The sequence below is a fragment of the Notamacropus eugenii genome, chromosome 1, assembly GCF_028372415.1.
Source record: "Notamacropus eugenii isolate mMacEug1 chromosome 1, mMacEug1.pri_v2, whole genome shotgun sequence".
Lineage (NCBI taxonomy): Eukaryota > Metazoa > Chordata > Mammalia > Diprotodontia > Macropodidae > Notamacropus > Notamacropus eugenii.
The window spans coordinates 520,706,670-520,720,758 of NC_092872.1; the positions used below are offsets into that span (position 1 = coordinate 520,706,670).

Genomic DNA, 14,089 nt, shown 5'->3' on the forward strand with positions numbered 1-14,089 from the left:
CCAAAAGTCTTAGTGCATTAAACATTTTAAGCTTTAATAGCTTAAAACTTCATTAAGCTTTTTGGGACACTCCATATACATGCATGTAGTGTGCATAATTATATATATGTCATTATATAAAGTCATTATACAGTTGCATGCTTTTATGAATACAAAAGAAATTAACATATAATATAAACAAAAACTCCTTCCCCATCCTGGGCTCTTGTCTGAAAAACAATAACAGCGTACTAACCACTTAACAAACATTACTTTTTTTAGCCTCTCAGTAACCCTGTGAGGTAGATAATATAAGTATTATTATTCCCACTTGAAAGATTAGGAAACTGTCACTTAGAGGTCACAGAAGAAGTTCATAGCAGATCGGAGACCATGGGATGACAGCATTGGGCTGGAAGGGAACTTAGAGATCAACCAGTCCAACCTTATCATTTTATAGAAACAGAAACTGAGGCTCACTGGTACAAAGAGCGGGGAAAATACTGGTTCTGGAATCAGAGGACCTGAGTTCTAAAGCCACTTCCGATGCTTACTACCTGAGGGATCCTGATTGGAAAAAAGCCATAAAATACAATAATAAGTGAAAAGCCATAAAAATTTAAACTCTGGGAAAGGTGGAAGCCCAAACATGGTGACCTGTTTACAATCATAACTTAGACAATGAGTCATAACTGAAGATACTTTGACCTATGAAAGCCATAATAAGAATATTGTAACCCATATGTGACTAGTACATGATACATACACAAACTTATTTTGGGGCATAACATTGACTTAAGTCTCAAATTCATTACTAAGCAGAAAACCAAAAATATTCACCAGTCAGTAGTGATGCACTCTCTAGCTCCGCCTGTCTTTGTTTTCTATAATTACCACAGGGATTTGGGGGTTCTTAGCTGGGATTCACTAACTGGTCTGGCTGCTGCCCTAGACTGAGGATGATTAATATCGTGGCAGGGATCCATGCTACTGCCCCAAATGTAAGTAACCCAAATTGATTAAACTACTACCTATAATCACTCTGGAGCTCTTTGGCCTCTTTCTTTGGTATACAAAGAACACCCCATGGTTATGGAGGAGGTACAGGGTTCCCTAGGTGGGGGAATTCTGGACTTTACACTATGTGTATAGTTTATCCTGGCTGGGCTTCAGGTTCCTTCTTTGAGTTTCTTCTATCATTATATCTATGATCCTATGATCTTTTCAATCAATCAACAAGCATTTATTAGGGTCTACTATATGCCAGGCATTGTGCCAAGCAGTGAGGATGCAAAGGTAAAATTGAAACAACCAAGAAGTTCACATTCTATTGGGAGAGTCAACATGTACCTGTGTAGATCTATATAAAATGAATACAAGTATAGCATTATCAGGCCAGTATGGGGAAAAGGATTATTCAACCACTGCTATTGGCCCCCTTTACCCTAATACTGCCTAGAGGATTTTCCCCAGTATAAAAACTCTTCTTTAGGGATTTGTAGAAAAAGAGTATATCATTCTCTCTCTATTTTTTTGTCTGGGTTTTTTTTTTTTTTAGTTATGGGATATCCAGTTTCCCATAACTAAAAAAAAAAATCCAGACAAAAAAATGTCTAATTGTGTTGCAAAATTGGAGCTCAGGAGAAAGACTAGGTCTGGATGTACAGATCTGAGAGTCACTTGAAGAGAGATAGCAACTAAATTCACGGAAACTAATGAGAAAAAGAGTAGAGAAAGAGACAATTGGAGATTGTAGGGCAGAGCCTTGGAGTATCACCAAGAATAGAAGACATGATCTCATGTTCTATGAAGTGACTTTCCCAAACTCAAACAGATAATAAGTAGCAGAGGTAAACCTAGCTCTCTCCCCATGAAGTCTGATGGCTTTTCTAAATTCTCATCTAGTTCTGATATTTTATGTCTTAAGGTATAAATCCTGAGTTCCAAACTTCATGCAGCAAGGCCTCCCTTTTTTAACAAAATGAAAGAAAGGAAGGAAGGAAGGAAGGAAGGAAGGAAGGAAGGAAGGAAGGAAGGAAGAAAGGTAGGTTTTTCTACTTTTCAAAGTGAAATATATATTTTTTTAATTAACAAGCATTTATTTTCTCTCCCTCCAACCTCCCTTCCTCCATACTGGAAAACATTAAAAAAATGCAAAAAACATTTTCTAATTGTTAAATATGCTTAGTCAAACAAAACAAAATAGGAGACTGGCCATGTCCTAAAATATATATCTAATTTTGCTTATTAAGACCATTACCTCCCTCCCAGGAAGAAGGTAACATTCTTCATCATCGATCCTCTGGAATCATGTTTGGTCATTGTCCGGATCCTCACTCATAAATCTTTCAAAGCTGTTCATTTGTTTGATGGTGGTATTATTCAGGGTTGTACTAGAGCTGGCTGATTGTTAAATTTTTCAGTATGAGCCTTTACACAATTGGAAATCAGTCAAGGCTACAAATTAGGGATTGAGTTATTTTTTGTTGATTGTCTAGACTTAAGAGAGAAAATGGCAATAATGCAGATTAAATTTAAAAGTTTGTTCTGTTTTCAGAGTCAGTTGTTAAATATTTATAAGCATACCCCTGAGGTTACTGTATAAATTATTCTGGTTTTGTTCCCTTCATTCTGTATCAGTGTATGTAAATCTTCCCATTTCTCTAAAATTGTCCATTTTGTAATTTCTTACAGCACAATAGTATTCTATTACATCCATATACCATACTTTATTCAGCCATTTCCCAATTGATGGATGGCCCCTAAGTTTCCAGTTCTTTTGCCGCCCCCAAAAAGATTGATTATAAATATCTTCATAAATATTGGCCCTTTCCCTCTTGTATCTCTTTAGAGTATAGGCCTAGTGATGGTGTTGCTCTTTCAAACTGGGGTATAAACAATTTAGTACATTTTGGGACATAGTTCCATATTATTTCCAAAATGACTGGACCAATTCACAGCTCCACCAGTAGTGCATTAATTTGCCAATTTTCCCTAAACCCATAAAAGTAATAGTAGCAATCATGATTTTAGACAAGGCTATAGTAAGTGAAAGAGATTAACAAAGAAATTACATTATGCTTAAAGGTGTCCTAGACAATAAATCAAAATCAATACTCAACACATATCTGTATTTCAGTCTTTTTTCAGTTATGTCTGAGTCTTCATGACCCCTACCTAGGGTTTTCTTGGCAAAGATACTGGAGTGGTTTGCCATTTCCTTCTCTAGTTCATTTGACAGATGAGGAAACTGAGGCAAACAGGGTTTAAGTGACTTGACCAGGGTCACACAGCTATTAAGTGTCTGAGACCCAATTTGATCTCAGGAAGAGGAGACTTCAGAGTCAACACTCTATCTACTGCACCACCTAACTCTCCAATATCTATATCTATATCTATGTTTATATATGTATATGTGTGTATGTGTGTATACAGATGTATGTATCTTTACTAAATGGTGTAGTATCTAAATACTTAAAGAAAAATCTAAAAGAGTTATATGAAGAGCAGACAATAAAGCTATTATAGAGGAAGACCTTCATGTGATTCTTTCAGACCTAAACAAATCCAATCAAAAATAAACAAGAGAGAAATTTGGAATGTGAATAGGATTTTAGAAAAGTAAGATATTTCTAGTGATTATGGAATAGGAATAGAAATTATCAACGATTTCCCAGGTGGGCATGTCATCTTTACAAAAACTGGTCACTTTCCTTACTAAAATAATTTTCTTGGTTTTACTTTATTCAGCAATATTAACAACACTGTAGTTTCATAACAGCATTCAAAGAAATATTAAATTCCCAATAAAAACAATGCAAACAATCACTAAATTCCATTTAGAATCACTAAATTGCATCATAGAAACACAGATATAGAAGGAAACTTTGAGATCTTCTAATCCAGTCTCTTCATTTTACTATGAAGCAAACTAAGGTCCAGAGAGTTGAAATGGCTTGCCTAAACTGACACAGGTAGTAAGCGACCAAAGAGGACTTTAACCTGTCTCCCTTGACTCTAAATCCAGCACTCGGTCAATTCTGCTGGTTTCCAAAAACAAAGGAGAAAAAACAATGGTGAACTTGCCACTGCTCTCCCCCCAGTTCTGCCGGTCAAGCCTTGGAAGCTCCTTAGTAGAAAAGGGAGGAGAGAGAGACCTTCAGTTGGTACTCCAGTACTTGATTGCAAGAATCTTTCTTTGAGCTCCGGTATCTACAGAGACTGTAGGGGCTCAAGTCCCATTCAATGCAGGGTGGAGATAATGGGAAAACATCAGATCAGCATTAGTCTCTATCTTTGGCCAAGCGTGGGACCTCTGAGGAGGGAGAGATGGGCTTTATTTTGCAAGTCACTGAGGCAATGGGGTGGAGAAAGGAAGGCAAAAGAGAATTAAGGGAATTATCCCTTGCAGCCTAGTATATGCTGGAGTTAGCTCATACAGGCCCTAGAAAACTGATTGTTAAATTTCCAGTGTGATCATTTACATCTCAGAAATGGGCATGCCTACAAATCGGGTCTTAATTTATCATTTTATTGATTGTCTAGACTTAGGAAAGTGATGGAGAAAATGTTAATAATACAAATTAAATTTAAAAGTGTGTCATGAATAACCTTTTCTTTTTTGGAGAACTAGTTGTTAAAGATTTACCACCACACCTCTGTTTGCATACTTGGGCTTACTGTCCCTCACCCATCATGGTATGACCCCCTTCTGTTACCTATCACTAGCTGGAGCAAATCTGAATTCCCTGTGTTATTTCTTGCTTTTGTTGACTTTGACTGGAATTTTGTTTTCTTTCAAAAAAAAAAGTTGATGTAGTCAAGCTAAAGTCATACTTGAAAAATCCAGTAACAATGGCAACCATTTCTGCTCTCCCTGAGAGGGTCTTTCATTCCCCTCTAATTCCACTGGAGCATGCCCTATAGTTTGGAAAACTTTTTTTCTAAAATCCTTTGAAGCTCTGACATTATGTGCTTCTATAAGCCTATGATTCAATTTACTTTTTCACTATAGATATGGGCCAGGACAGATTTATTGTTTGTTAACATCAATGACTTTTGCTTCTGAAAAGTATACTTAACTCTTTCCGGTGCCTGAATATGTTTGTATGAATATACTGTGGGTGATAGACAGATAGATAGAAGATAGATAGATATAATTAATATGCTTCTCAACTCTGGACAAGATTAGAGTCCAAGTCTTGAATAATAATAGCACAAATTTGAGGATTTTAGATGGGATGAGGAGAGCTGGGGGTAAAATTCAGGCTGCCCCTCAATATTAAATTCAGACCCTTCCCTTTGGTTGGGTTATTATTCCAAGCATGAATCCTGGCAGTGGGGTGGGGTGGAGTAAGGAGGATGGTCCCCCCTCCTGTCTCCCTTAGACCTTCACCCCTCTCTGCCTTCCTCCCCCACCCTTCACCTCACCCTCACACAGCCAGTCCTTTGTTTTCCTGGGTCTGGGCCCCCAGGCAATAAAAGCTCGGGGCCTGTGTCTCTGTGTCTCTTGTCCTGGGTGCAGGTTGGACTCTCACCTCCACACCCCAGTCTGTCCCTGTCCCTCGCTGCCTGCTCGGTCCCAGGACTGTCTCCCTCCCCAGATCCAGGTGCAAAGCAGGCTGTAAAAGCCCTCCTAAGTTCCAGCTTCCCGGCTGTTACTATGGCTACAGCGACAGTCCCCTGCAGATCGGTTTCCCTAAGAGACTGGTTACAATTTAACATCCCCACCCACATTAGCCCTGATTAAGAGAATCAATAAGATAACACAGGCCACTGGGCCCTCCCTGGGCCCGTGGTCCCTCCCTCCTTTCCTCCCGACTTGCCCCACTCTCAGGCTGCCTCAGTTCTCCTCTCAGCTTTGGGGTCGGTCCCCAGTATATGTACCTAACCAGCAGGCGGGGAGATGGTCAGTGTAAACATGCCGATAGGGGCCAGTGTGGACAACCCTTACGGTGAGTACGTCCCAGGGCTGGCCGCCATCTTCCCTTCACAACCTTCCCTCTGGGGGTGGGTGGGGTGAGTGACTGTTTTTCCTCTCTCCCTCCCTGGGTCTTGGGAGCTTGAACCAGGGCAGAGCGTGGAAGTCAATGCTGACTAAGGGGGGAAGTAGAGTCCAGTGGTCTAGAACTGGGAGAGGTCCTGGACAAAACAGTTGGCAGGAAGGCAGCCTCTGCAGGGCTGGCCATTGGGCCTGGGGGAACAACGGCGGCTCCTGGACCGAAGTGTGACTGACCCCAGAGACCCCAGATATTCCTGGTCCAGAAACAGGTGCTTGAGGTGTGACTTTCCCTTCCATGGGTTGGGGCCTGGCCTAGGTCTTGCCACCTCCTAGTCCCAGAAGTGAGCCTGGGCTATGGGCTTGGCTCCTTAGGTGGACCTAAGTATGGGATGTGGTGGTGCATGGCCCCTGGCTTCTGTTGCCCCTAGCAGCTGGGTATGCACACCTCCATAACTGGGCTACAGATGTAGAGCTGGACCAGGGATTTTAGAGGTCATCTAGTCCAACCTACTAATTTTATAGATGAGGAAACTGAGGCCCAGAGAAAAACTGATTTGCCCTAAGTCACAATAACTGTGTGCTAGACTGAGCATTTTACTTTCCTTAGACTGAACTGTTTCCCTTAATAATGTTATAAAATATTAGCTCTTTGAAGGGACTTTATTATGCAGAATGTTAAAATTTGAAAGGGCCCCAGAATGTAGAAGGTGGAGATCTGAAAGAGGCCTCAGAACACAGTGTCAGATGGGAACAGCCTTTAGAACATAGACTGCTGAAAGTTGGTAGGGCCTTTAGAACAGAGAATGTTAATGCTGGAAGGAACTTTAGATAAAATTTAGTCCAATCAGTTGTTTTTACAGAGGAGGAAACTGAGATCCAGAACTCGCAAAGTCCTGGACAACTTCTAGGACTGGATCCTAGGTCTGTGGATTCCCATTTCCTAAATTCATGAAAGGGAGGGAAACAAGAGGGGGAGAGAAGAGGATTATTTGAGCAAGGCTGTCTTTTTGTGTGTGGCTTCTTCCCCCTGGCCCCCAGGGACCATCTGGAGCTTTGTCCTCTGGGCTTGATTCACAAGCCAAAGACACCCTAGGAGATTTATTAAAATACAAACACCTGAACTTCCTGGCCACTCCCAACCCCCTCTTCCTACTGTCCCAGGCTATAGAGGAGGAAAGTAAGGCCCACAGACTGGAGCACCCTGTAGAGTTTGGTATGAAGCTGCTCAGTCTGGACCAGAAGATGGGTCATCTGACTCTAGGCTGGGCTCACATGTTCCCTCTTTTCCCCATCCCACTCCTCATTCTGCTAGAGGTGTTACCCAGTTATCTATTCTATTCTCTGAGTTGATCTGATAAAGGAGGTGTCAGATGGTTGATCTTTAAACTGAGAATGTCCCAGAAGCCCTTCAAGAATTTTCACAAAACTTTTAGAACTGCCTGTGTAGGCTGCAGCATCTCAACAGTCATTTCATTTAAAAAATGGCATTGAAGATTTCATTGAGTACATTACCTTGGATGTGGAGCTGGTCTGGGAGCTCAGAAATTCAGGCTTCAAGTCCCACTTCTGACATGTACTTAAAATTGAGCAAGACACTTAAACTTTCAGGGCCCTAGAGAGCTCTCTAAGCCTTCTCACTTATTGAGACAGTGTTGTCCTACATTGACAGAAGGAGCTTTTCTCACTGGGAGTTCCCAACAGCAAAAAAATTGCAGGTCTAGTTTCCTCTCCCTATGTGGAACTGGAAAAAAAAAAAAGATATGGACAGGCCATGCAGCTGAGGAAGATGACTGCCCTCAGGTATCTTTGAAATGATAAAAGACCCAAAAGTATGCCACCTACACAGTTGGTGGATCCCCTGTGGAGGATTCATGGGAACCTGAACAAAAAACCAAGAAGCAGGAAGGAAGAGCAGAAGTGAATGGGTAGTAGCACATGCTGGGAGGGAATATACAGTAAAGGCTTATTCAAGGACAAATTATTAGAGCTCAAAGTGCCTTTAGAACAAATGACTGGCACAGCTGGAACGTACCTCTATTTATTTCTTAAACATTTATTAAGTGCTCCTTAAGTGCCAGCCACTGTTCTAGGGGCTGAATCTGAGGGTCCCTGACCCCAAAGAACTTATATTCTATTGGGGGAGAGTACAACATTTTTGCATGCATGTGAATAAGAAAAACCATTTTTGTCTTGTCATTTCTATCACATCTCTGTTATTTGTGCCTTTCTCTCTATTCATGCCGACAGCCTAGACCACCCTACCTCTCTCTCCCCATTCCAGTAGATCCTTTACACAGCTGCCAAAGTGATTTTCCTTGAGGGCTGGTTGGGCGATGCCACTCCCCTATTCAATAAACTAATGTAGTTTCTTATTGACTTTAGGATCAAATATCATTTCATATTTATCTGTCTATGTCTATATTTTGCACGAGCTTTATAATGCCTGTGATTATTAGTATATTAACAGTGTGTAATTTATAAATAAGTATGTCAGTCAATGAACAAACATTTATTAAGTACCAATTAGGTGCCAGGAACTGGGAATATAAAAAGTGGCAAAAGATGATCGATACTCTCAAGGAGGTTATAATCTGATGGGGGAGACAACATGCAAATACATACATACAGACAAGCCACATACAAGATAATTGGGAAATTAACAGAGGGATGGTATTAGAATTAAGACAGGTTGGGAAAGGCTTTCTTAAAAAGATGGGATTTAAGTTGGGACTTAAAGGAAGCCAGTGACGTCAGTAGGTGGAGTTGAGGAGGGACAGCATTCTGTGGGGGTCAGTCAGAGAAAATGCCTGGAAATGAGAGAAAAAGTGTCTTGTTCCTGGAACAGCCGGGAGACTCCTGTGTGTAGACTGAAGAGTTTAAACTGGGAAGTAAGGTGTAAGAAGACTGGAAAGGTAGGACAGGATTTTGTATTTGATCCTGACCATAGGGAACCACTGGAGTTTATTGAGTATAGAGGGAAGGGTGACATGATCAGACTTGTGCTTCAGGAAGATCACTTTGGTGGCTGAATAGAGGATGGATTGGAGTGGGGAGAGACAGAGGCACATAGGCATCAGCAGGCAATAATCCAGGCATGAGGTGATGAAGGCCTGTACTAGAGTAGTGGCAATGTCAGAATAGAGGAGGTGGCCTATATAAAAGATGTTGTAAAGATGAAATTAATAGACCTTGGTAACAGATTAGATATGGGGAGGGGGAAGCAGGGACGACTTATATAATAATATATACTTATTGGGGGTACATCCTTAAACATTTTTTACTCATAGAATTATTCAGTCAAAAAGGGGTTGGAAACCAGAGAATTTTCCTCACTTCCCTGGAACCTGGAGATCCCTAGCCATAGATGAATTTGGGGCTTGGGCTGTAAGAGCCATATACTATGTTGTATCCATAGGTTTGAAGTTTGATCCCTTCCCCCTCTGAAAGGCAGAAACTTTTTTCACCTTTGGGAAAAGGGTTGACTAAAGCCTAGGCTTGCATCTAAATCACTTCCTTTCACAAACTGTCCTAAAAGAAAAAAAAAAGAGCCTAGAACATAAATGATCAGAACTGCACAATCTATGGATATCTGGGTAGCAGATCTACAAGGTGGGAGGTAAGTGGTGCACTGAATAGATTGCTGGAGTCTTGAAAACCTGAGTTCAAATCCTGAGTTGGAAGAGACATTTAAGGTCATCTACTTCAATATCTTCATTTCACAGGTGAAGACCAGAGAGGCCCAGAGAAGGTTTAGTGGCTTTCTCAGGGCCTCCCAGATAATAAATGTTTGAGGCAGGATTTGATCCTAAGTCTTCCTGACTCCAAATCTAGCATTCTGGTTTTAGTAAGCATTTAACCAATGCTTTCCCTATTGCTCCCTCTCTGTGTCTTGGACTCAGTGTGTCTATCTCTTTTAGTCAATCTATCTATCTATATACTCGCTATCTATCCAGTAATCTCTTGGTCCTATTGTTCTACTATCATACATGCTCTAGTTCTATGATTCTGTGATAATGGCAAAGGAGAGACCAGAACAAAGTACTCTAGGAAAGCGTGAGGAAGGAAGGAGCATTTTTACCTGGGCTAGCACAGAAGAGGAAAAGGATCATTGAAGGCTTCATGGAGGAGATAAAACTTCACCTGAGAGGTAAAGGAAGAGAAATGTTTCAGTCAGTGAAGATAAGGAGGGAATACAGTGCTTTGTGACAAACAGAGGCAAACTGAGGCAAATGGGATGGCAGGACAATATTATAGAGTAGCCAATAGTCAATTCAAATGTATAGGGTCTCTAGAAGTCTTAATGAAGTTTTAATATTTTTATTTGGAGGCCATCAGGGTTAAGTGACTTACCCAAGGTCACATTGCTAATAAGTGTCTAAGATTGGATTTGAACTCAGGTCCCCCTGACTCCAGGGCCAGTGCTCTATCCACTTGGGCACCTAACTGCCCAAGTTTTGACTTCTACTGGCTTACAACTGCACTACAACTTTTGGGATACCCTACATAGAGTGTGTGAAAGAGAATAATATAAAACAATGCAGAAAAGGTAGTTTGGGGTGGATAGAGGAAAACAGTATGGTATAGAAGAAAGGGTGCTGGCTTTGGAGATGGAGGACCCTGGATCCAAATCCTCTCCCTGCCACTTACTATCAGTGTGACTTTGGGCAGATCCCCTTGCTATCTGTCCCTCAGTTTCTTTATCTGCAAAATGGAACCTCTGTGGTCCCTTTTTCTAGTGCTAGATTGGTGAACCTATGAGTCTTTAGCTCAACCAAAAGTTTATATTTTGCCCCATGGGAAATTTGGGAGTCATTAAGGCTTTGGAGTGGTATGATCCTACATCTGCCTTAGATTATTTTGGCAGTCCTGGAAGAGCAGTTAGCGTGTGCATGAACGTACACACACACACACACACACACACACACACACATACACACACATAATAAAAGATCATAAACTAGGGTGGTGAAAACATAAGTTAAAAAAATAGAGTCAATGCAGGAGATGTACTGGAGATAGGAAGGACAAGATCTGGGAGGTGGGATAGGGAGAGAGAAGAAGCAAATGTGACTAAGGTTTCAAGTCTTATGGGACTTGGGAGGATTGTGGTACTTTCAACAGAAATTGGAGCAATCAGGGTCCCCATGCTGGATAATTATGACATATCATTCCATTTCTCTTATCTATGAGATGGCAATGATATCCCCTTCCTTCCTACCTCATAGTGCTATTCGAATCAGAAGAGATCTTCTCTATGAAAGCATGTTATAACTAGAAAGTGCTCTGGATATAAGAGCCCCGGGGGCGTGAAAAGAAGCATCTTGGTTGGCTCCTTTTGTAAGGGATGAGAGGAGAAAAGAAATGGGAGTCTAAGAAGCTCTGTTTAATCCTAGCAAAGAAAGTGTTAGATACATCAAAGAAGAGAGGCCAAGTTCAGCCACCTTTCTGAGTAGGCTGAACCCATTCCCCAGGAAGCCAGGCCAACCAATCCATCAAGCAACAATCATTTATTAAGTACTTATTACCAGGCACTGTACTAAGTGCTGAGGCTAGAAAGAAAAGCAAAGACAGCTCCTGCCCTCAAGGAGCTCCCAGTCTAATGGAGAAGACCACCCGCAGATGACTACCTACAAATGATCTATATAAGGTAAAGGGAAGATAACTACGTGGTGAAGGTACTAGCCTTAAGGAGGACTGGGAAAGGTTTTCTTATAGGTGGGATTTTATTTTATTTGGTTTATTCATTTGCTTGTTTGTTACCTTGTATGTTAAGTACCCTAGAAGGTGGGATTTTAATTTGGGACTTGAAGAAAGCCAGCCAGAGAAGTTAAGATGTGGAGATGAAGAGAGAGAGAAAATTCCAGGCATGGTGGAGAGCCAGTGAAAGTGCATGGATTTGGGAGATGGGAGTGTCTTGTTTGAGAAATAGCCAGAGAAAAAAGGAAGTTGAAAAAGAAATGCTAAAATCATAGGATTTAAAAATGGAAAGCGTCTAAGATCATATAGTCCAAATTCTCATTTTACAAATGAGGCCAAAAAAAGGTGAAATGACTAGCCCCCAAACATGCATTCTATGTAGCCTAGCTAGTAGTCAAATCCAGATTCTCTGATATAATTCCAATAAGCTTTAACAGTATATCCACACTGTTTCTTTTTTTTTAATTTCCTGCAAAAAGTATAAATAGAAATAACACCTCACATACTCAAAAGGTATATTTTTTCAACGCACACTCAAAGGCCACATTTCATAAGAGCATTTAACAAAATATGAGTTTCTAACTAAAAATGAATTATTCTTATCTTCAAGTAGCTTACATTGTATGGGGCTGGTGGAGGACATGTCCACAAATAAGTATATAAGAAACATGGGAAGAGGGATTTAAAAGTTGAAAGGATGAGAGTCTATCTATTGCTCTTTCTCTGTGTCTCTGTCTCAGTGCATTTAAATCAATCTATCAATCTGTTTATCTGTCTGTCCATCAGTTTGTCCAACTATCCATCCATCCATCCATTCATACATCCATCTATCCATTCATTCATTTGTCTATCATGCATGCTGTTCTAGTCCCATGATTCTATGATAATGGATTAGCTTCCTGGCTGTTTCATGAACAAGAAACTTTATCTCTCAGTTTCAGACATTTTCTCAGGCTGTCCCTTTATTCCTGGAATGTTCTCCCTCCTCTGCTCTGCCTACTGATCTCACCGCTTTCCTTTAAATCCCACCTTTTTTTGGAAAGGCTTTCTCAACCACTCTTAATTCTAGTACCATCCCTCTGTTAATTATTTTCTATTTATCTTCTATGTAGCTTGTTTGTATGTATTTATTTGCATGTTGCTGCCCCTTTCATCCACTCTGATTATGCGTGCATGCAGACAGGAAAAACCATTGCTAAGTCTTGTCATTTCTTTCAGAGGACCCCAGAGTATAGAATGTTGAGAGTTGGAAGGGACCTCTGAACACAGAATGTCACATATGGAAGGGCCTGTAGAATATAGACTGCTGAAAGCTGGTAAGACTTTTAGAACAGAGAATATTAATGCTGAAAGGAACTTTAGATATCATTTGGTCCAGTCAATTGTTTTTGCAGAGGAGGAAACTGAGACCCAGAGCTCACAAAATCCTGGACAACTTCTAGGACTTCTAGAACCTAGGTCTGTGGATCCCTAATTCCTGAATTCATTCTCAGTATATAACTAGACCACCTCTTTGCTTATCCATGACCTCAGGGATGGCTTTTACATCATAGCTCCGAAGCAGGTCATCTGACCTGCTGAAATTGAATTAGATCTGCTAAACATTTTTCCATTGCCCATAAAGCCTCCAGTATTTCCATTAATTAGATCAGTAGCCTTGGGCAAGTCACTTTTGAGGCTTATTTGAGTTTCTGAAGCTTACTAGCTGTGTGACCTTAAACCAGTCACTTAATCTCTTTTTGCCTCAGTTTCCTCAACTGTAAAATGGGAACAATAACAGCACTTCTTTTGAGGAATTGTTATGAGAATCAAATGGGATATTTTTAAAGCACTTAGCACAGTGTCTAGTACATGGTAGGCACTATATAAATTCCTCTTCCCCCTTCCTTTTATTTGTAAAAAGGAAATTAATAACATCTGCTCTAGCTATCCCCATGGGGCTCGCAACATTGAGAGACAGGTGTAGTACAAGCACTATTACCTTCATTTTGCAGATGGGGGACTGAGGGGCTCAGACAGGTTAGGTGATGTGCCTAGAGCCACATGGGACTCCTAGGATGGGGTCTGTGCCAGCTTCATCTCCAGATAGGTCCATGATTAGGAGGGAGCGCAAGGCTAGCAGAAGATCATAGGACCATAGGATTACAAGTCTCTGGGGAAAAGGGAGGCTATCTAGTCTAAAACCCCCAGATTACAGAACGAGGAACATCAAGGAAGTCAGGAGTAGGCTGAGGCCTGAAGCCTTCTAAGTGTAGCCTGGCCAGATCTTCCCTCTCTTGTCTCCCCAGGCTATTCCGCTGGGTAAACATCAGTCCTCAGTACAGACAGGCCACTGTTTGAGCCTCTGTCTGCAGCACAACCTGCCAAGTCTGAGGCTGCTAGGGTGGGGATGACCTCCCAGGCCCCAGGAAA

General features: G+C 41.1%; 1 protein-coding gene and 1 long non-coding RNA gene across 18 annotated transcripts in view; one reads left to right on the forward strand and one right to left on the reverse strand.

The window, feature by feature from the left end:
• Positions 1 to 14,089, reverse strand: part of LOC140520045 (uncharacterized) — a 41,666-nt gene that overhangs the window by 10,727 nt on the left and 16,850 nt on the right. For 9 of the 17 annotated variants that reach the window (XR_011972366.1, XR_011972377.1, XR_011972370.1 and 6 more), the window contains one exon: positions 10,059 to 10,120. The exons of 1 other annotated variant lie outside the window; for it this stretch is intronic. This is a non-coding gene — a long non-coding RNA (uncharacterized lncRNA). Of the gene's footprint in view, positions 1 to 7,492; positions 7,722 to 10,058; positions 10,121 to 14,089 lie in introns of all 17 variants that reach the window. 7 more of the 17 variants (XR_011972367.1, XR_011972364.1, XR_011972368.1 and 4 more) reach the window with 1 other exon arrangement.
• Positions 5,794 to 14,089, forward strand: part of HNF4A (hepatocyte nuclear factor 4 alpha) — a 72,419-nt gene continuing 64,123 nt past the window's right edge. The window contains exon 1 of the mRNA XM_072633670.1: positions 5,794 to 5,933. Within this exon, the coding sequence (XP_072489771.1) occupies positions 5,885 to 5,933 (49 nt within the window). The 5' untranslated portion in view covers positions 5,794 to 5,884. The remainder of the gene's footprint in view (positions 5,934 to 14,089) is intronic.